The sequence below is a fragment of the Aythya fuligula genome, chromosome 15 (assembly GCF_009819795.1).
Source record: "Aythya fuligula isolate bAytFul2 chromosome 15, bAytFul2.pri, whole genome shotgun sequence".
Lineage (NCBI taxonomy): Eukaryota > Metazoa > Chordata > Aves > Anseriformes > Anatidae > Aythya > Aythya fuligula.
The window spans coordinates 12,482,262-12,498,762 of NC_045573.1; the positions used below are offsets into that span (position 1 = coordinate 12,482,262).

General features: G+C 60.9%; 1 protein-coding gene across 1 annotated transcript in view; it reads right to left on the reverse strand.

The window, feature by feature from the left end:
- Nucleotides 1–16,501, reverse strand: part of LOC116495362 (ankyrin repeat and fibronectin type-III domain-containing protein 1-like) — a 158,174-nt gene that overhangs the window by 3,268 nt on the left and 138,405 nt on the right. The window contains exons 6-20 of the mRNA XM_032197782.1: nt 7,280–7,481; nt 6,807–7,014; nt 6,140–6,334; nt 5,788–5,901; nt 5,312–5,409; nt 4,813–4,903; nt 3,236–3,343; nt 2,916–3,015; nt 2,510–2,642; nt 2,018–2,137; nt 1,530–1,745; nt 1,218–1,384; nt 778–928; nt 524–692; nt 121–287 (exon numbers count right to left, since the gene is read on the reverse strand). Of these exons, the coding sequence (XP_032053673.1) occupies nt 121–287; nt 524–692; nt 778–928; nt 1,218–1,384; nt 1,530–1,745; nt 2,018–2,137; nt 2,510–2,642; nt 2,916–3,015; nt 3,236–3,343; nt 4,813–4,903; nt 5,312–5,409; nt 5,788–5,901; nt 6,140–6,334; nt 6,807–7,014; nt 7,280–7,481 (2,239 nt within the window). The remainder of the gene's footprint in view (nt 1–120; nt 288–523; nt 693–777; nt 929–1,217; nt 1,385–1,529; nt 1,746–2,017; nt 2,138–2,509; nt 2,643–2,915; nt 3,016–3,235; nt 3,344–4,812; nt 4,904–5,311; nt 5,410–5,787; nt 5,902–6,139; nt 6,335–6,806; nt 7,015–7,279; nt 7,482–16,501) is intronic.

Consider the following 16,501-nt stretch of genomic DNA (forward strand, 5'->3'; position numbering starts at 1 on the left):
GACAAAGCCCTGACACTGCGGGGCCACAGTGGGGAGAAGGGGACAGACCTACTGGGGCATTTCGGTCCCGTGGGCACACCGTGGCCAGCCTGGCTGGCTCCCAGCGCCTGCGCTGCGCACCTGGATGTAATCCTGCACCTGCTGGTGCCTCTGCTTGGCCGTGGAGAGCTCGGCATCAGAGAAGGCTTCCCTGAGGCTCTGCTGCGAGAGGAGCGACTCCAGCTCCAGGAGGGCAGACACCTGGCAGTACTGCATGATGAACTCCCGGTCGTATGTGAAGAAGTGCACTGAGGGACGGAAGGGAGGAGGAGAATGAAAAATATCAGCTCCCTAGGGGTTCCTCTGTGCCCACCCAAACCGGGGAGCCCACCTGGAGCACTGGGGAGCCCTCAGCACTCCCTCTCCCCCCTCTCCTAGGGAGGTGACAGAGCACAGCCACCCCAGAAACACCTTCCAGCCCTTCCCAGGCTCAAGGAGAGCAGCACGAGGAGGCCCTGGCAGTGCAGGCCACCCCTTTTCTCACCCAGCTCGAAGATCTGCAGCGGCAGCGTGAGGAAGCCAGACTGAGGGGTGTAGGGGTTGTTCTGGCCCGGCGCCGTGCAGACATCATCTGAGGGAGGCAGCAGCAGCAGGAAGGAGACCTGGCCCCCAAAATCCAGCACCTCTTGGCTGTACAGGCGGAAATCTTTGGCCTGCAAGAGCCCGTCCAAAAGACACGACAGGTAACGGCTGCAAACGTCATCTCCCTCGTCCCTGCACCTTGGCTCCCACCCACACCTCTTGCAACGGGATGTTGACCAGGGTCATCAGCTCCTTGATGGCCGCCTGGAGCTCCTGGAACAAGTGGTTTTGGGATGTCTCAGCCTCTGGCTCCGCAGAAACGGGCTCCTCCATGCTGGCCATCTTCTGCAGCCATTCCCACTCCTCCCTGGATAACGGCAGACAGAACGTGCTGGAGGGAGCAGCTCGGGGCTGACCTAAACACCCCGTCCCGACAAGAGCTGTGTTTGCTTAGCTCTTCCACCAAGGGGACGTAGGAGCTGTGGTGGCAGCAGGGGGACCTCGGCTTTCTCCAGCCCTAGGCAGGGCTTGGCAGGGACAGGGCTGGGCGGTGGAGCCACGCCACTGCCTCGAGTCCACACACAAGAGGCAGTGGCCACGAGCGCTCTTGTGCTGGACAAGGCAGAGAAAAAGACCAGATGCCCCTGGAGCCCTACCTGGAGATGTTGGGGTTGGAGCGGATCTTCACGTGGCACAAGATGTTGGGGAGCTGCTCGGGCACCAGCACCCGGATCTGGTCCACGGCGCTGCAGAGCTTCAGGTAGCCCAGGTAGAGGCCCGGGGAAAGGGCATGGCTGCTCCGCTGGTGGTAAGCCAGCTTGTCCTGAGGACACAGGCACCGCTGGAGTGAGCCAGCCCTCACAGCAAGGTGCTCTCCAGCCCTCGTGCCAGGTGCTGGAGGCATGAGGGACAGCCCCAGTGTGCCAGCTGGAAGCAGCCCCCGTGTCCCCAGCCCCCTTGCTCGGCACCTGCACGGAGATGAGCAGCGTGTCCAGGGCCGTGGGCTCCTCCGGGGACGACACGGACTTGCGGCTGGTCTGCAGCTTGCAGATGGGAACCCAGCGGACGCTCTCGAAGGTCTGGTTGGTCTTCACCTCCTTCAGGGTGACGATGAGGATGTTGCCCTGCTTGTCTTTGATGGGCTCGAAGAAGACCTGCCCCAGGTCCTGGATGCCCAGCAGCCCCTGCACACCGGGATGGGGGACAGGAGAAAGGTCAGGGGACACCACGCTGCCTGCTGGAAACCTGGCAGAGCACCCACGGACAGTCCCCAGACCCTCCACGTGCTGCAGAACCTGGCACCTGGGGACCCACGGGTGATGGCAAGGCTGTGGCCCAGCTGCAGCCCGGTGGCACAGAGCAGGCAGAGCTGTTTTTTTTCCAGCACTCCCAGAGGAGCACCCCCAAAAATCACTCTGGGAGGCAGAAGGAGGACAGGGACCCCCCCTCCCCTCACCTGCATCTGCGAGATGGCCAGCAGCATCTTGAAGCGCGTCTGCAGGATGCAGGAGCAGGACGACTGGGAGACGGTGACGCACTGCCGCAGCCACAGGATCTCGTCCCACATGCACGACACCTGCAGCACAGCCAGGGGCTGTCACCACCGGCCGAGCTCCCCCAGCTGCCTGGTCACACGGGGGGGCCCTGGGGACAGCCGGTCGGTCCCTCTCCATCCGAGCTGGGCGAGGAAGGTGCACGCGCACACACCGCTTTCAGCAGCACGGGGGACGTTTTTTACATGCTCCCCTGCCCGAGATGCCTCCCTTTCTAGGAGGGGCACCTTCCTGAGTTGGAGCAGAGCAGTTTTCAGCCCCCACACACAGGGTAAGGGTTGCAGTGGAGGTGCCTCACACACGGTGACACCCCTGGAGGACACCGCGCTCACGGCGGTGGCTGCCCGAATCTCACAGCGTCAGGACACGCGGCACAGGGCGAGGGGGCTGCCTACCTTGGTGAACCAAAGGAAATCCTGCATGAGCAGGCACGAGTAGGTGTCGTCGATCTCCACCACCGGGATCTGGTCCTCGTGGGTCACCAGGATGTTGTCGTCCTTGTAGAAGATGGCTGTCAGGTAGAGGCCCCTGCGCGGAAGGGAAGACAGGCTGCGGGGTCACCCCTGGCCACCAGCTTCAGTTCCCAAAGGGTCTGTCTCCAGGAGGCAGGGGAGGTGCCCCGTACGGGGCTGGTCCAAACATAAATGTTTGATTTCTGAGCGATGGGACTGATCCCCACTGACAGCACGGGCTCATCCCAAGGAGGGACCCACCCCAAGCACCTGCAGCCCTGGCTGGCCAGCCCTACATCCCTGTGGGGCCACAGGCTCTGCGACACCACCCCCCTCACGAGGCTCTCACCGCTTCAGTGTCTTGAGGAACTTGCTGCCAGCGTGGAAGAGGTGCTTGAGGCTCTTGGAGACCGAGTGCTTCCTGCTCTGGGGCTGGTTCTTGCAGGGCTCTGGGGAGTGGAGAGCAGAGGGTGCTGCGGTGTGACCCCAAGAGCAGCACCCACAGCCTCGGAGGAGGCGTTGTGGGCTCCTCGAGGGTCACTGCACAAGCTGCCCTGCTGCTTATCCTGTTCCTTTGTGCCACCCCAGCTCCTTGTGCCTCAGCAGGTGACCCCCGGAGCCCTGGGGACCAGCAGAGCCCCCCGGGACCACCAGGTGCTGCAGACTCACCGTGGCACACGCAGTGCTGGTGGACGGTCTTCACCTGGCCCAGCAGGTGGTCCAGAGCTTCAGCCTGGCCCCTGCGCCGCGGGGCCCGGCCGTCGTACTCCCTCCAGTCTGCAGGGACAGAGCCGGTGTCACCCCCTGACACCCCTCTCCACGGAGCTGCTCCCCCCCCCACGGCACCTCCCGGCACCCCAGACGTGCCCCACGGCACAAGCCAAGGGTCCCGGGGCATTCAGCACTTATGGGGTTTTGGCAGATGCTCTGTTTTGTGCCCCTCTTCCCAGCCCGCAGAGGATCCCCTGGCACAGCACCTCCCTGTCCCCAGCACCATCGCCACGTGCTGGGAGCAGCTCCGGAGCCACCAGGTTCTTTCAGCCCTAGGAACCACAGCAGATCGGGGAAGCTGCAACACGGCCCTGCCATCCTCTGCTAACCCACAGGGCTGGGGTGTGGGGGGCACTTTTGGGGCCGTGCCCAGGAGCTGGCAGGGAGAACGGGGCCAGGAGCTCCCCGAGGCCACCCGCCACCCCACAGTGAGGGTACAACGGAGGTCAGGAGCAAGGTCCCGCCTGCTCCCACTGCCCTTAACCTGGCTGAAAAAATAAAATTCTTTCCAGTGTCTTCCCTGGAGCTGCAGCCTCGTCCAGGTGAATGCAGGAGCGGAGCTCACCCAGGCAGACACCCAGGCAGGCTCTCCTGCCAGCCTCACCCTCTATACGGCGGTGGCAGGAGCAGCACGGGGCCACCGGTGCTTTTACATTAGCTTTAGGTTAATTGCTCTGAACACCCCCTGTCCTGCCTGCTGCTCTTTTCCATGGAAAGTTCAGCTCTGTTAACTTTGGCTGGGGCTCGCCACTATTTTTAGGAGCTTTAAAAACACCCGGGGAGGTGCCTGGCTGTTCTGCTGGGCCAGGAAGGGATCTCTACCGAAGGGAGAAATATTCACGGGGACAGAAATAAGAAAAATCCGTCCTGCTTGATCCCCGTGGATCTCGTGCACACAGAACAGGACCTGTGTGGGACAGCAGAGGGGCTTTAAGGGTGCAAACGTGAACAAATGCCTGGTGCCCGGGCAGAGCAAAGCCAGCCTCACACAACGCCGGTTTCTTTACCTGGGCAGGACAGGCCCCTCCAAAAAGCTGCCCCACGCTAAATTACAAAGCTCTGCTAAAAAAACGCAGGGATGGTTTTCCTTCCCCCAGAGGTGGTTTCTTAGCTCAGAAAGCAAAACATCCTCTGTCCGAGCTACCCTAGGATCAGCTGGCCCAGGTGGCCTCAAACCTCTCCAGCCTTTACCAGGCAGCCAGGCTAATTTCGGGCTGAAAAATAAATATCTGGCAGAGCTCCCAGGGGCCAGAGACAGCATCCCCCAAAGAGCAGCGCCGATGGCTCTGTATACAAGCCCTGCACCCCTTCTACCAGGCACAGCCACCTTGTGGGGCCCACGACCCACCTGCAAACCCTAAATACCACACCCAGCTCTGCCCCTGCCCCAGGGGCCATAATGCCCCATCCCAAAAGCTCCCGAGCCCACCCCACCCCAGTCCCACAGCCGGGTGCCACCTCTCAGCTGTACTTACTGGAAGGGATGGCGAAGGGGGGCACTGAGGCTTGGGGGGGACCCCAGCCCTTCATGTTGTAGGCAGACACCTGGACGTAGTAAGCTGTGCCCTGCGAGGGGGGGAAGGCACACTCAGGATGCGGGTCCCTCTCCCCGCTCAGCGTGCAGGGCGAGGAGGTGGGGAGGAATCGAGCACACCACGAGGAGCACAAAACGGGACCCCATGGCCCGGGCTATGGGCTCTGACCCCCCTCAGCCACCCTCCAGCAGCACCACTGCCTTGCCCAAGTTCCCCACAGCACACAGAAGGGTCCTCCCTGCTCCTCAAGCCTGCAAGTCCCTCCCTCCCTGTCCAAAAGTGTAGGTGCAGCACCCCCCTGCCTGCACCCCCAGCCCCTCCCGGTCCCCCTACCCAAGCCCCCTTCCTGCCGCTGTCCCCTTGCCCACTGCCATCCCACCCATCCGCCCCATGTGCAGGCTCTGGAGCTGCCCCCGCAGCCCGGACCCCCCCAGCTCACCGACACCAGCCCCCGGATGGTGTAGTGCAGGCTCTTCAGCTTGTCCACCACGGCCTCCCCCAGCAGCGGTGAGAAGGTGGGGGAGCAGCTCCACTCCACTGCAATGAGAGAGGCCCCGATGTGCCACATCCCCGGGGTCAGACCGAGCCACGAGGCGAGGAGGGACAGGGAGGAGGAGCAGACCAAGCCAGGGGACCCAGCCAGGCTAAGCAAGCAATGGGCCAGGACTTAGAGGTGCCTGATGGGGGGGAATTCTCCCAGAAAAATAAATATCTGGTTTAAATGGGTGAAGGCACCATCTGGCTGGTGGCTCTGCCATGCCGTAGTGTGACAGCGCCGTGCCACAGCTCAGCAAGAGCTCGGCACCCTTGCAGCCCCCAGGGTGCTGGCAGGGTGAGCACAGGGCAAGTGCCCCACTGCATCCTGCTGGCACGCCCCAGGGTGCTCAGCAACTGCACAGGGACCCCGGTCCTTACCCTTGTATTTGGTGACAACGGCCGAGTTGACACTCAGGGGCTCCCAGAAGGTCACCTGCACCGAGGAGCTGCTGGCCACGGAGAGGTGCACGTTGCTGGGGGGGTCTGGCACTCCTAGGAGCAGAGAGCACAGGGCACTGCTACAGCACTGACGGTCACTCCAAACCCTGCAGCATCCCTCCCGTGCCTCCCCTGCACCCAGGGGTGCGTCCCCAGGGTGCCTGCTCCCTCACCCACCCGTACCACAGGCTGCAGGGTGCGGGGTCCCCGGCAGGCACCGGTGCAGCCCCGCGGTTCCTCCCCATCCCACGCCCAGCCCCGCTCCTACCCCAGCCCTGCTTGGGGCACTCACGGGCGTGCTCAAAGCCTGCCTTCATGCGCTTGTACAGCCGGTATCGCCACTCCCAGGCCTTGAGCTGCTTCTCCTTCTCGGAGCAGTCGGCGTTGGGTGCCTCGTTCACCACCTGCGCCGTCAGCTCGTTGACGCGCTGCTCCGCTTCCCGCAGCAGCGTGGAGAGGTGCAGCGAGCGGCTCTCCAGGCTGACAACTGCTGGGCAGGCACAGCCAGGGGCAGGGGGGAGCGAGACGGAGGGATGAGAAGGTGATGAGGAGGTGGTTAGAAGGTGGTTGGGGGAACCGTCTTTGGAGCCAGGCTCTGCTGGCACCAAATCCCAGCCCAGAGTCCCTGTCCTTGCTGCAGTGCCCTGCTCGCAGGGACAGTGGCGCTCCCCAGTGTGTGGCTGGGCAAGCAGGGAGCAGGGTCTGAGCACCTCTTCCCACCCCAGCATCACAACCTTCCTAGTTTCCTGCTCTGAAATGAGGAGCCAGCACCATTCCCAGCTGCCCCATGGCACATGCAGTACGCAATAGGGTCTGCTCCCCGAGCTGGAGATGTGGGTGCTGCACAACCCGCTCCAGCCCACCACACACGTGGACTCCCAGGAGGCAGAGGAAACCCCAAAGCTGACAAAAGCATCACCAACTCCTTGCTGCTTCTGCCTGCCCTCCAGCCAACTCACAGTGCGGGCTCTCCTTCGCTCCTGCCTGCAGCAGGGCCCTGGCGATGGGAGCGTTGTTGGTCATGATGGCGATGTCCAGGGGCAGCAGCCCCTCGCTGTTGGGGGTGTTGAGGTCCAGCTCCTCGGGGCTGTACTGCTTCAGCAGCTCCTGCACCCGGTCCAGGTCCTGCAGCTCCACGGCCTCGAAGAGAGCAGCATTGCTCTGGAACTGGATGGAGAGAGAAGCGCCGGTGAGCTGGGCATGGAGTGCTCCTTCACCCCACCCAGCACCCCACCAACCCAAACCGGGCTTGTGGCTGCCCCCAGAACCAGGGAGACCCAGAACCAGGGGCTGAGGAACATCAGCTCTTGCAGCCACAGATGGGTGATGCTGAGCAAACACCCTGCCCCCAGGCAGCTTCACCTAACGCCCACCCCACCCGTCCCCCTCATCCCCTGCCCCGGCGTGGCTGGGGGGACTGGCGGGCACCCACCAGGTAGGACTTGCGGAGCTTCTCCTTCTCGCCCCGTCCCGCCAGGCTGCCCTCATCAAAGGACGTGTAGTTGACTCGGAACTTCCCCGAGAGGTTTCGGTAGAGCCTTTTGGCCGCGTTCGGCGAGGAAGGGCCCGGCGGCTTCCTGGCCTGCGCCAGCTGCAGGTCCCGCATCTGCTGCGTCATTTTGGGAGAGGACGACCTAGGGCAGGGGAGAGGCAGTGAGTGACGGGCTGGCAAGATGTGCCGGGAAGGCAGAGGCAGGCACACGGCAGCTTCAGGAATGGGACGTGAGCCAGGAGAGCCAGAGTCACCGACCCTGCAGTGCTGGGACGGCACCGATGCAGGGGGCTGCACGGTGGACACTGGTGCCAACAGGGAATCTGTTGCCATCATCCAAGCCAGCACCTCCTGGTCACAGTTGCTGGGCCTTTATGGGTCCCAATGGGCTCCCCCAAACCCTGCAGGTGAGGATTTTCCCTCCAGACCCTTGAGCTGGGATGGCCACGGTTGGTGCCGCACTCCGATGCTCTGCATCTCCAGTGCTCATCAGCATCCCTCAGTGCTCGTCTGTGCTCGATTTTCTCAGGGCCCCAGGGCCCTTTATTCCAGCCAAGGAAACCCTCTGAAAGCAAAGTGAGCATGGACAAAAGCCTGTTCCTCATGGCACCAAGGAGCCAGGCCCCTAAAGGGACCCTCAGCCATGCGAGTCCCAGCCTCCCATGCAATGGGGACACAGGCTGTTGGGTCATTCCTCAGCCTCTGAACCTCATCACACACTAATAAAGCTAAATTATCTTTTCTCCACTGTCATTTTGGCTTCCTTCTTGAAACAGACAGGACAAACATGCACATGTCCCCAGGAAACCTGGTGCCCTCTCCCTGCAGCCAGGACCCCACACCCCCAGCAGCACTGGGCGCAGGTCCCCAGCTCGGTGCAAGCGCGGTGGTGTGGGAGTTTTGCCCAAGAGCCATCAGCTGCAGGACCGAGGATTTTCACTGGCACCAGTAAACAGTGAACAGTAAACCAGTAAACCAGTACACAGTAAACCAGTAGCACAGCTCCTCGTTAGGGGGCATCGGGTCTGAAGAACATTGAGAGCAACCATGCCTCACACCATTTCTTGCAGTTTTGACCGGTGTGTAAGGCCAGATATCCTTGGGCAAGGTCTTCCCCAAGAAGATAAATAACAAGTGAGGAATTAGCACGACAAAAGGCATGGCAGTTGTCTAGAAGGCAAGGCCAAAATGGTACTGCGAAGTTGTGAGGGTGCTGGTGATGGATATAAAGCCATCATCGGAAGGCAGGATATTGATAACAGCTTCGCTACATGCTCTTCACCACCCTGATTTCATGCACAGTGGGCTGCAGAAGTCCTGCAATGGTTTTACCTTTCATTTCCATGCTGTTTAAAAGCAGTGATGGTGGGGAGGCTGGGTCCTGCCGAGGAGATGGGTTGGGTTGGCTCCCACCTCACTGCGACAGCCCCGCTCGCAGGCTCGTCCCCTGTGCGCCCTGTCCCCATTCCCTCCATCCAGGGAGGCAACGATGCTCCATGCCAGGAAAGGAGGAGCCCAGCAGTACCTCTCCACATTAACTGCATTAAACCCTGCCGTAACAGATCCCCGCTGCTGCAGCCATGCCTGCAGGATCAGGTTTTAAAAAGAACGGCTCTTGGGAGCAGAAACACCTTTTTCTGCCAATTAGACTACATGGCAAATGACCCAGCACAGGCAGGCTGCACAACTCGGAGGAAGTTATCACAGAGATGGCAGAAACAGAGGAGCCACGGAGAAATTTCTCACTGCTTTCCCTCCTCCCATTGGCTTTTAATGAGAAGTAAAGAGACAGAAATTATTCAGAGCTCCGGAGCGAACGTCTATCTATATTAAACCAGCTGCCCCAAAGATAAAAGCGCTCCCGGACCTGTGGTCGTGACTCATCGGGGCTCAGTGAAATGGCCTTGATTTATCTGGAGCTAAACTTTGCGGTGGAGCAACTGAGAGCTGAAAACAACACCCGCAGCCGCCGTGCCCTGGAGGTACGAGCAGCCGACACCAGCTCTGGGGGCACGCGGCGGGAGGAGGTCAGGGCCACGGCAATTAGCTCCTCTGCCTTGCCAGTGTCGGTGCAGCTTAGCTCAATCTCTCCCAGCCGCAATCAGTTCTTGCTGCTAATTACCGACCTACCCACTGCAGCAGCACCTCGCCGGCCCCAGCTTTTCAGCTTCCCGGCTGCAGGACGTGGTGTGGACAGCAGCTCTGAGCTGCTGCAAACCCCACCAACGCAGCGAGCCAAGAGCTGGGTCTCCAGCCCTCGCCCCTGTTACGCCTGGAGAAGGCTGGGGTGCTGCTAAAAGATACCTCGGGGCTGCCCAGGCCCCTCTCGTGGAGCTGCTGTGATGCTGTTTAAAGCGCGTGAGGATGGATGTGCACAAGACAACTTCATTTGATCCCTCTCTTCTTCTGTAATGAACACAGCCAGATTCACTGGGTGGTTTACAGCGCTGTGGTTTCTGCATATTCTGGGGTTTTAATGTTTCCAGCGCTGCAGATCTTGGCCCAGTAAACAGTGTTAATAATTGTTGTAATTATATCATTTTAAGTGCATTTTGTTTAAGGGCGTAGGCTCCCCGAGGCTCCAGCACAGAACCAGTCCATGTCGGACAGGGCTGCCCCAGCCCGCTGCAAGGAGCCTGCCCACCCCGGGGGGGGACACAGCACCCCAGGGGGCTGCACCCACTCCAGCACCACGCTCCTGTCCATGGGTACAGGCTGCTGTCACCTCCGGGAGCTGCTCCCCAACACCAGCGGCTCAACACGGCACAGGGAGAAGCTACGGGGGCTTTGTGCACAAGGCTATTTTTTTTTTTTCCCCTTTTGGAGCCCAAAAGACAGAGGCTGAGAGGTGTTAATTCTTCATAGGAATGAGCTGGCTTGGGGTAGGGAAGGGCTTAATGGCTTTGAGGTAGAAGAGGGTAGTTTTAGATTAGATAATTAGGAAGGAATTCTTTACAGTGAAGGTGGTGAGGCGCTGGGACAGGCTGCCCAGAGGAGCTGTGGGTGCCCCATCCCTGGCAGTGCCCGAGGCCAGGCTGGATGGGGTTTGGGCAGCCTGGGCTGGTGGGAAGGGTCCCTGCCCATGGCAGGGGGTTGGAACCAGATGGGCTTTAAGGTCCCTTCCCACCCAAACCATTCTGTGACCCTATGACGAGAGCAAGGACTGGGTCCTTGCGGGGCTCCTGGTGGCTTGGTGGCAGGGGGAACACCCCGATGTGGATGGCTTCGTGGTGTCTCAGCACCAGCTGCCTTCCTGACCTGGTTCAGCTCGGGGTTATCCACTGAAGGAGCAGGCAAAGGCCAGCAGGAGCCTGACAGCCAGCTACCAGGGCAAACCCAACCCAATCTGGGCAACCTCACAGGGCAAGCCCAACCCAGGCTGGGCAACCTCACCCCGAGCTGGGAGCTCGCACCAAGGGGTCAGCCAGAAAGCTGCCTGAGGACACTGGCGTGCAGATTGCTTCAGAAGTCAGCACGGGGGAATTTTCTCTTTCGAGCACCCTCGGGCTGAGCACACGACGAGCCCACGCTCAGCCTGGGGGCTTGGTGCATGCGCCCTGCGGGTGAGCACACGGCGTGGTCACTGCCACTCGCTGCAGAACCCGCTGCAGCCCGCAGCCAGCACACGAGTGCCTTTTGGCTCCTGTGGCCACCAAGCAGAAAGGCAGCTTCCAGCAGACAGGAGCTGCCGACGCACTCGCATTTTCCACTCCTTTCGCCTGAGCATAAGCAATTTTTCAGGGCTGGGGAAATAGAGGATGGATCCAAAGCGGAGCACGAGTAGGGAAGCACTTCCAAATAGTGGGATTTCATAACCCACCAAGAGGCACGCTCAAACCTAGGACGAAATTCTGCGCTTGGCATCCTGGCACAGCAGCACAGCTCATGGGAACAGCCTGCACACCAGCCACCCGCATGAGGAGGATTTCCCAAACAGGGACCGCAGCAACTCCTCTGAGCTCCAGCCTTAACGGCAAAGGTGCTCCCCTGGATGTGCCAGGCAGTCTACAAGCACTGCTGCTCATCCCGCTGCCCAAACATGTGGGTGCACAGAAGGTGCTTGCTGTGCAGGACACAGCCCCAAGGCATTTAAGTATCGTGCAGACCGTGGGTGGTGACCAGGTCGTGCCAAGACGGAGCAAAACCACTGCACAGTGAAGCACCCCCAGAGGCTGGGCAGGCTCCTGCAGCCTCTGCACCCCAGTACCTGTGGCTGGCCGCAGCCGTGCACCCGCCGGAGCTGGCACATGCCCCAGGCAGCATTTCTGCACTGCAGAAGCATCTGCGTGTCTGGAAAATGCACTTGCTTATTGAAACCTGGGTCTAAGGAAAGGCAACAAAACAGATCCAGGGCTTTGTTTGTTTCCTACAGATTCTCTTTTTTTTTTTTCCCACTTGGCAAACCCGCTGGGTTTTGTTTTGAATGGAGCCGAAACGAGCATGCCTCTTTTGTTTAGCAATAACGACTAACTTATATAGACCCCACTGCTGCCAGCACATTTTTGCGTGAGCTCCGGAAGCCCAGCGCTGTTAGCCCAGTGTCGGTACAAGCAGTTGCTGCGCCGCACCCAGGCTTGGGCAGGGTGTCCCGAGCACCAGAGCCTTGCACCTCTGCAGGGGACTCAGCGCGGGTGCAGGACAGCACCAGTCATGCCTTGCCGGGCAGGCTGCCCCCCAGCCCAGCAGACTTCTGTGTCCCTTGGGGAACACTTGCACGGGGAGCTGAGCAGCTGCAGCACCTGGTGAGGAGACCCTCGGATCTCCTGCAGCTCACGCTCTGATTCCGGGAGAGATGGAGGCTTTAAGAAGCTGAGAAAGGTTTGGAGCTAATCAAGTAGATCACTTGCGGAGACCCCCCAAACAACACACCATTTCTGCCATCCGAGCAGCACGTTTGCAGGAGGAAAGGAGCAGAGACACTCAAGCAAATTCTGCCGCAACACAATAAAGCTGCTGCTTCTTTTTTTTTTTTTCCTGTTTTTAATTTATTTATTTTAATTAAGCATTCAGATCGGGGGTATTTAAATGAGCCCAGAAAGAGCCTGTGGCTCAACTCCCATTTAAGTAGGGCCGAAATTAGCCTTTCAGTGCCTTGGCCATCCCCGAGAGCCTTCCATCAGGGTCAGGACTGCTGCCATGTGAGCACTACAGGCTGTGCCCATACCCTCGTCTCCTCCTGCACTGCTCCTTCCCCACCTGCACATACACAGCACACGCAGCAGCCCAATGGCACCGGGATGCCTCTCAGTGCTCCCAGCCAGGGAAGGTCTGCAGCAAAGGGCTGCAGCTACACCGCCAGCACCGCGTGCACAGCCCACGAGGCATCAGCCCGGAGCTGCTGTACGGAGCACGGGTGGCACAGGATCCCCCCACACCCACAAAAATCCACATTTCTGCTTCAGTGCAGCTGCATTTCCACGGGGATTGAGCCAAGTGGGTGCGTGCGCTGCAGACCAAGGGTGCTGCTGCCTGTAGGGACTCAGGAGCTGCTGCCTGGGGCTTGGTGTCCCCCTGCCACCCATGCTGCCTGTCCCCCCGTGCAGACAGCCCCAGTCCCATCCCCGTGGCACAGCACGGGCAGGCAGGTCTGCCCGCCACGGGGCTCGGTCCCTCCTGCCTCCCAGTGAGCGCAAATGCTCCTCGCTGCGCTCCGGCAACGCCGGCCTCTAATTGCTGCTTGACATTAAGCATCTGAGCAAGGAAGTCTTGGGTAAATGTTCTTGCTATGGGAACACGCAGTGCTGAGTCTCTTTAATTACATTGTTTTTGTTTGGCTTTTTTTATTAGTTGTGCTGTGGCTTCCCCTCCCTGACAGGCCGGAGGAGCGCACGCTAAATATGGCTGGGTTTAGAGTCCGCAGTGAAACCCGAAGCTCGGCACCAGCCTGGCTGGACGCAGGCAGGGTGACGGGGGGATGCATTCCAGCCGCCGCGCACGGCTCCGGCCCCGGCCAGCGCCGCGCTGCCCTCGGCGGGCTGGGGCAGCTCCGGGCTCCTCCAACGCCCTGCAAAAACGCGTCCCCCACCTCCCCGCTCTCCCTCGCCCGCTGGATCCTGCCGGGAACACATCGCAGCCATGGCCCACAAGCCCCATGCTGTTGCCAGCAGCCCCCGGCCCCGCTGCGCCCATCACGTCCCTGCGGCGGTGCGGAGCTGGTGCCGCACACCTGCCGGCCCCACGGGTTGCCCCAAGGGCGAGGGAGCCCTCTGCCCACCGGCCACGCTGCTTTTCATCTTCCTCTGCCCCCCTTGTTATTTTAAAGGCATTCCAGAGGATGCTGTCAGGCTTGGATGTGGTTTGGTTGGGTTGTTTGTTTTCGTACTGGAGGTTTTATGATCGCGTTGGGAACGAGCCCTAATTGAGCTGCAATTCGAATTGCAGTCCGTGGGTATTTGTTTCATTTTTGGAAGGGCTTAAACTGCAGCACAGCTTAGGCTGGAGAACGCATTTGGTTTTAACTGGAACCTGATGGGGACAGGGCTGAGCAGGACGGGCCTCCCCGAGCCACGGCCGACGCTCGCCGGGGAACCCCGGCGGCACCAACAGCCCTGCAGGCACGGGGCCAGGAGGCTCGCAGCCACCCTACAAACCTCGGTGCCCTCATGCCTGCCCAGCTCCCCTGGGCTCGGGGCACCTCGCTGGACCGGGAGCTGCCTCTAGACCTAAGCTGCTCGCAGAGACCAGGCAGCAGAGGCAGGCAGGACCTAAAGGTCAGCGCCCAAACTGCCCTTCAGGGGATCTACGTCGGTGTCAACTTCTGCTGACCGTGCCCCACGCCGACTGCCAGAGCTCACGGCTCGGCCCCAGCACCCAAAATGTGCGTGACGCTGCTGGCACACACAAGAAACGGGACCTCTGCAGGTAGGGACAAGAGGACAGGCAGATCCCCAAGGTGCAGGGGGCCCGGCCGAGCACCTGCCCTGCTCCTTAGCAGCACTCCCTCGCCCCTCGCAGGGCGTCCAGATGCTGGAGCAGGACGGCAGCGCTCTGGAGGAGGCCCCGACCCACTGGCACCATCCCGGCTAAATCCGACTTCCGCATGTCAGGAGCGGATGAAGAGTGGGGACTTACTGCCTGTTTCAGGAAGAAACCCTATCCCTGCGCGGCCTGCCAGGAACAGGCACCGCTCTGTGCCACGGATGCATGTGTGCAAACTCTTCTCGGGGGTATCAAATGCAGAAGCTGAGTCATACGACGCCTGGGCTCAAAGAGCACTGAAGGCAAAAAGAGGGGGGAAAAAAAAACTCTCCCTGTGGTGTCACCGGGCCCCAGCTAAGCCCCAACGGGAGCAGCACAGGGGAAGGGCTGGGATGTGGAGATGGGGACGCTCAGCCCCACAGCCAGGACCCAGCCGCCCTGCTGGGAGGAACAAGGATGGAGGTGAGGCCACGCTCAGCCTCGCCTGGTCCTGTCCCCACGCTCAGGTCCCAGCTCCAATTCTTGGATGGAGGAGCCGCTGGAGGACCCCAGCCCGTGTGGGGTCAGCACCTTCCTCTGGGCACCGTACCAGTGAGAGATGGGGCTGTGGGACCGGGGTGGTGCACTGCGGGCCACCAGCATGTCCCCGTGCCTCAGGGACACTGCAGCCACGGGCTGTGGTGTGTGCAGGAGGGATGCTCTGCCAGGGTGCCACCCACACGCCTTCTCCTGGCCCCACAGCACCCCGCTCTGCTGGCAGCAGGCTCCTCGGCCGCCCGCTGCCCGCTGTCCCGGGGCGCAGCCGCAGGGGCTGAGGCCGATGGACTCATGACAGCAGTGAGAGGGATCAATTTGAACCCAGACCTGTGCAGATGAAAAGCAAATCCTTTAACCTCCTGCGCCACCTTGTGCCACCAGGAAGAATACGCTGGTGAGGTCTGGCTCTCGTCAGAAACCACCTCTTCTCCCTGACCATGAAATTCCAGAAAATTGGCCGGAGGAGGACTTCTGGAGGTCATCTGAGCTCGCTGCCCCACACCTGTGGCTGCTCTCCGTTCCCAGCCGACACATCCAGCCTTGAACCCCAAAGCCCCCAAAGACGAGCTCCTGCCCCCCTGCAGACCCCTGCTGGGATGTCCCTGCTGGTGGAAGCCCACCTCCAGCCCATCATCCCACCCAAGCCATCCAGCTAGACGGGGACCAAGCTGCTCGAGCGCGCCAACGCTGCACGATGAAAACCAGCACCACCGGCTGAAGACTTCCAGAGCTGCACCCAAAGGGGTTATAAAAGGCAGGCCACAGACATTGATCTCGGCGGGGAGGAGGAGACGACGGCCAAGACACAATGGAAGAACAGACAAACGCACACACCCGGCTCCAGAGCTGCTGCCCAGCTGGTAAATGTTACTGGAGTCAGAAAACCCCTTTCCCGCTGGAAGGCACCCAGCAGGACCCGGCCAGCAGCACTGGGCACGCTGGACGCTGCCCACACGAGGTCCCTGGCACCGTGTCCGTGAGCAACCACCCCCTTGGGGATGTCCCTGGCCCCACAGCTCCCTGCCCCTCACGCTCTGGGGTCTCCAGCCCTTGCCAGAAATCACCCCACGATGGCACGAGCGGTGCTCGCTGGAGCTTCCCACCTCATGCTGTGCTCCCTCCAGCTTCAGGGAGCTCTCAGATGCTCGAGCTCAGGACAGAGGAGCCCACGGGGGAAGTTTTGAAGCCCCCAGCAGGGCAGGTAGCTCTGCTTTCCACCCCGATGTAAAAGAACAAAGCCAAATGAACAAAATGCCAGGTCACACCTCTGACCGTCAGGACTCTCTCTCGTGTCCCCGCGTTGCAGTGGATGTGACCAGGCCCGCAAAGCACACCCGTGGGAGACACAAGGGGTACAAACACCCCTTCCCAAGGTCTCACAGGATGCAGGAGCACATGGAGGTTTTCCCCTTGCATCACTCATTGCCTCAGCTTCTCCTGGCTGCTGGAGCTGTGCCCAGCTCCCAGCTCAGCACCCCGAGGTGCTCGGACACCCCGTGCCGTGCAGCTCCTCCTCCCGGCGCTTACACCCATGGGGGCTCTGCCAGCAGACCGGGCTTCAGCTTCCAGCCGTGGAAACAGAGATAAAGACAAAGTCACCTTCTGTGGGATGCTTTGGGACTGTCTGATGAGGATCACCAAACCCTGCTGGGGGTCCTCACGGTCACCGTTCCTCACCCAGACCAACGAGGGCAAGGGGCTGCTGTT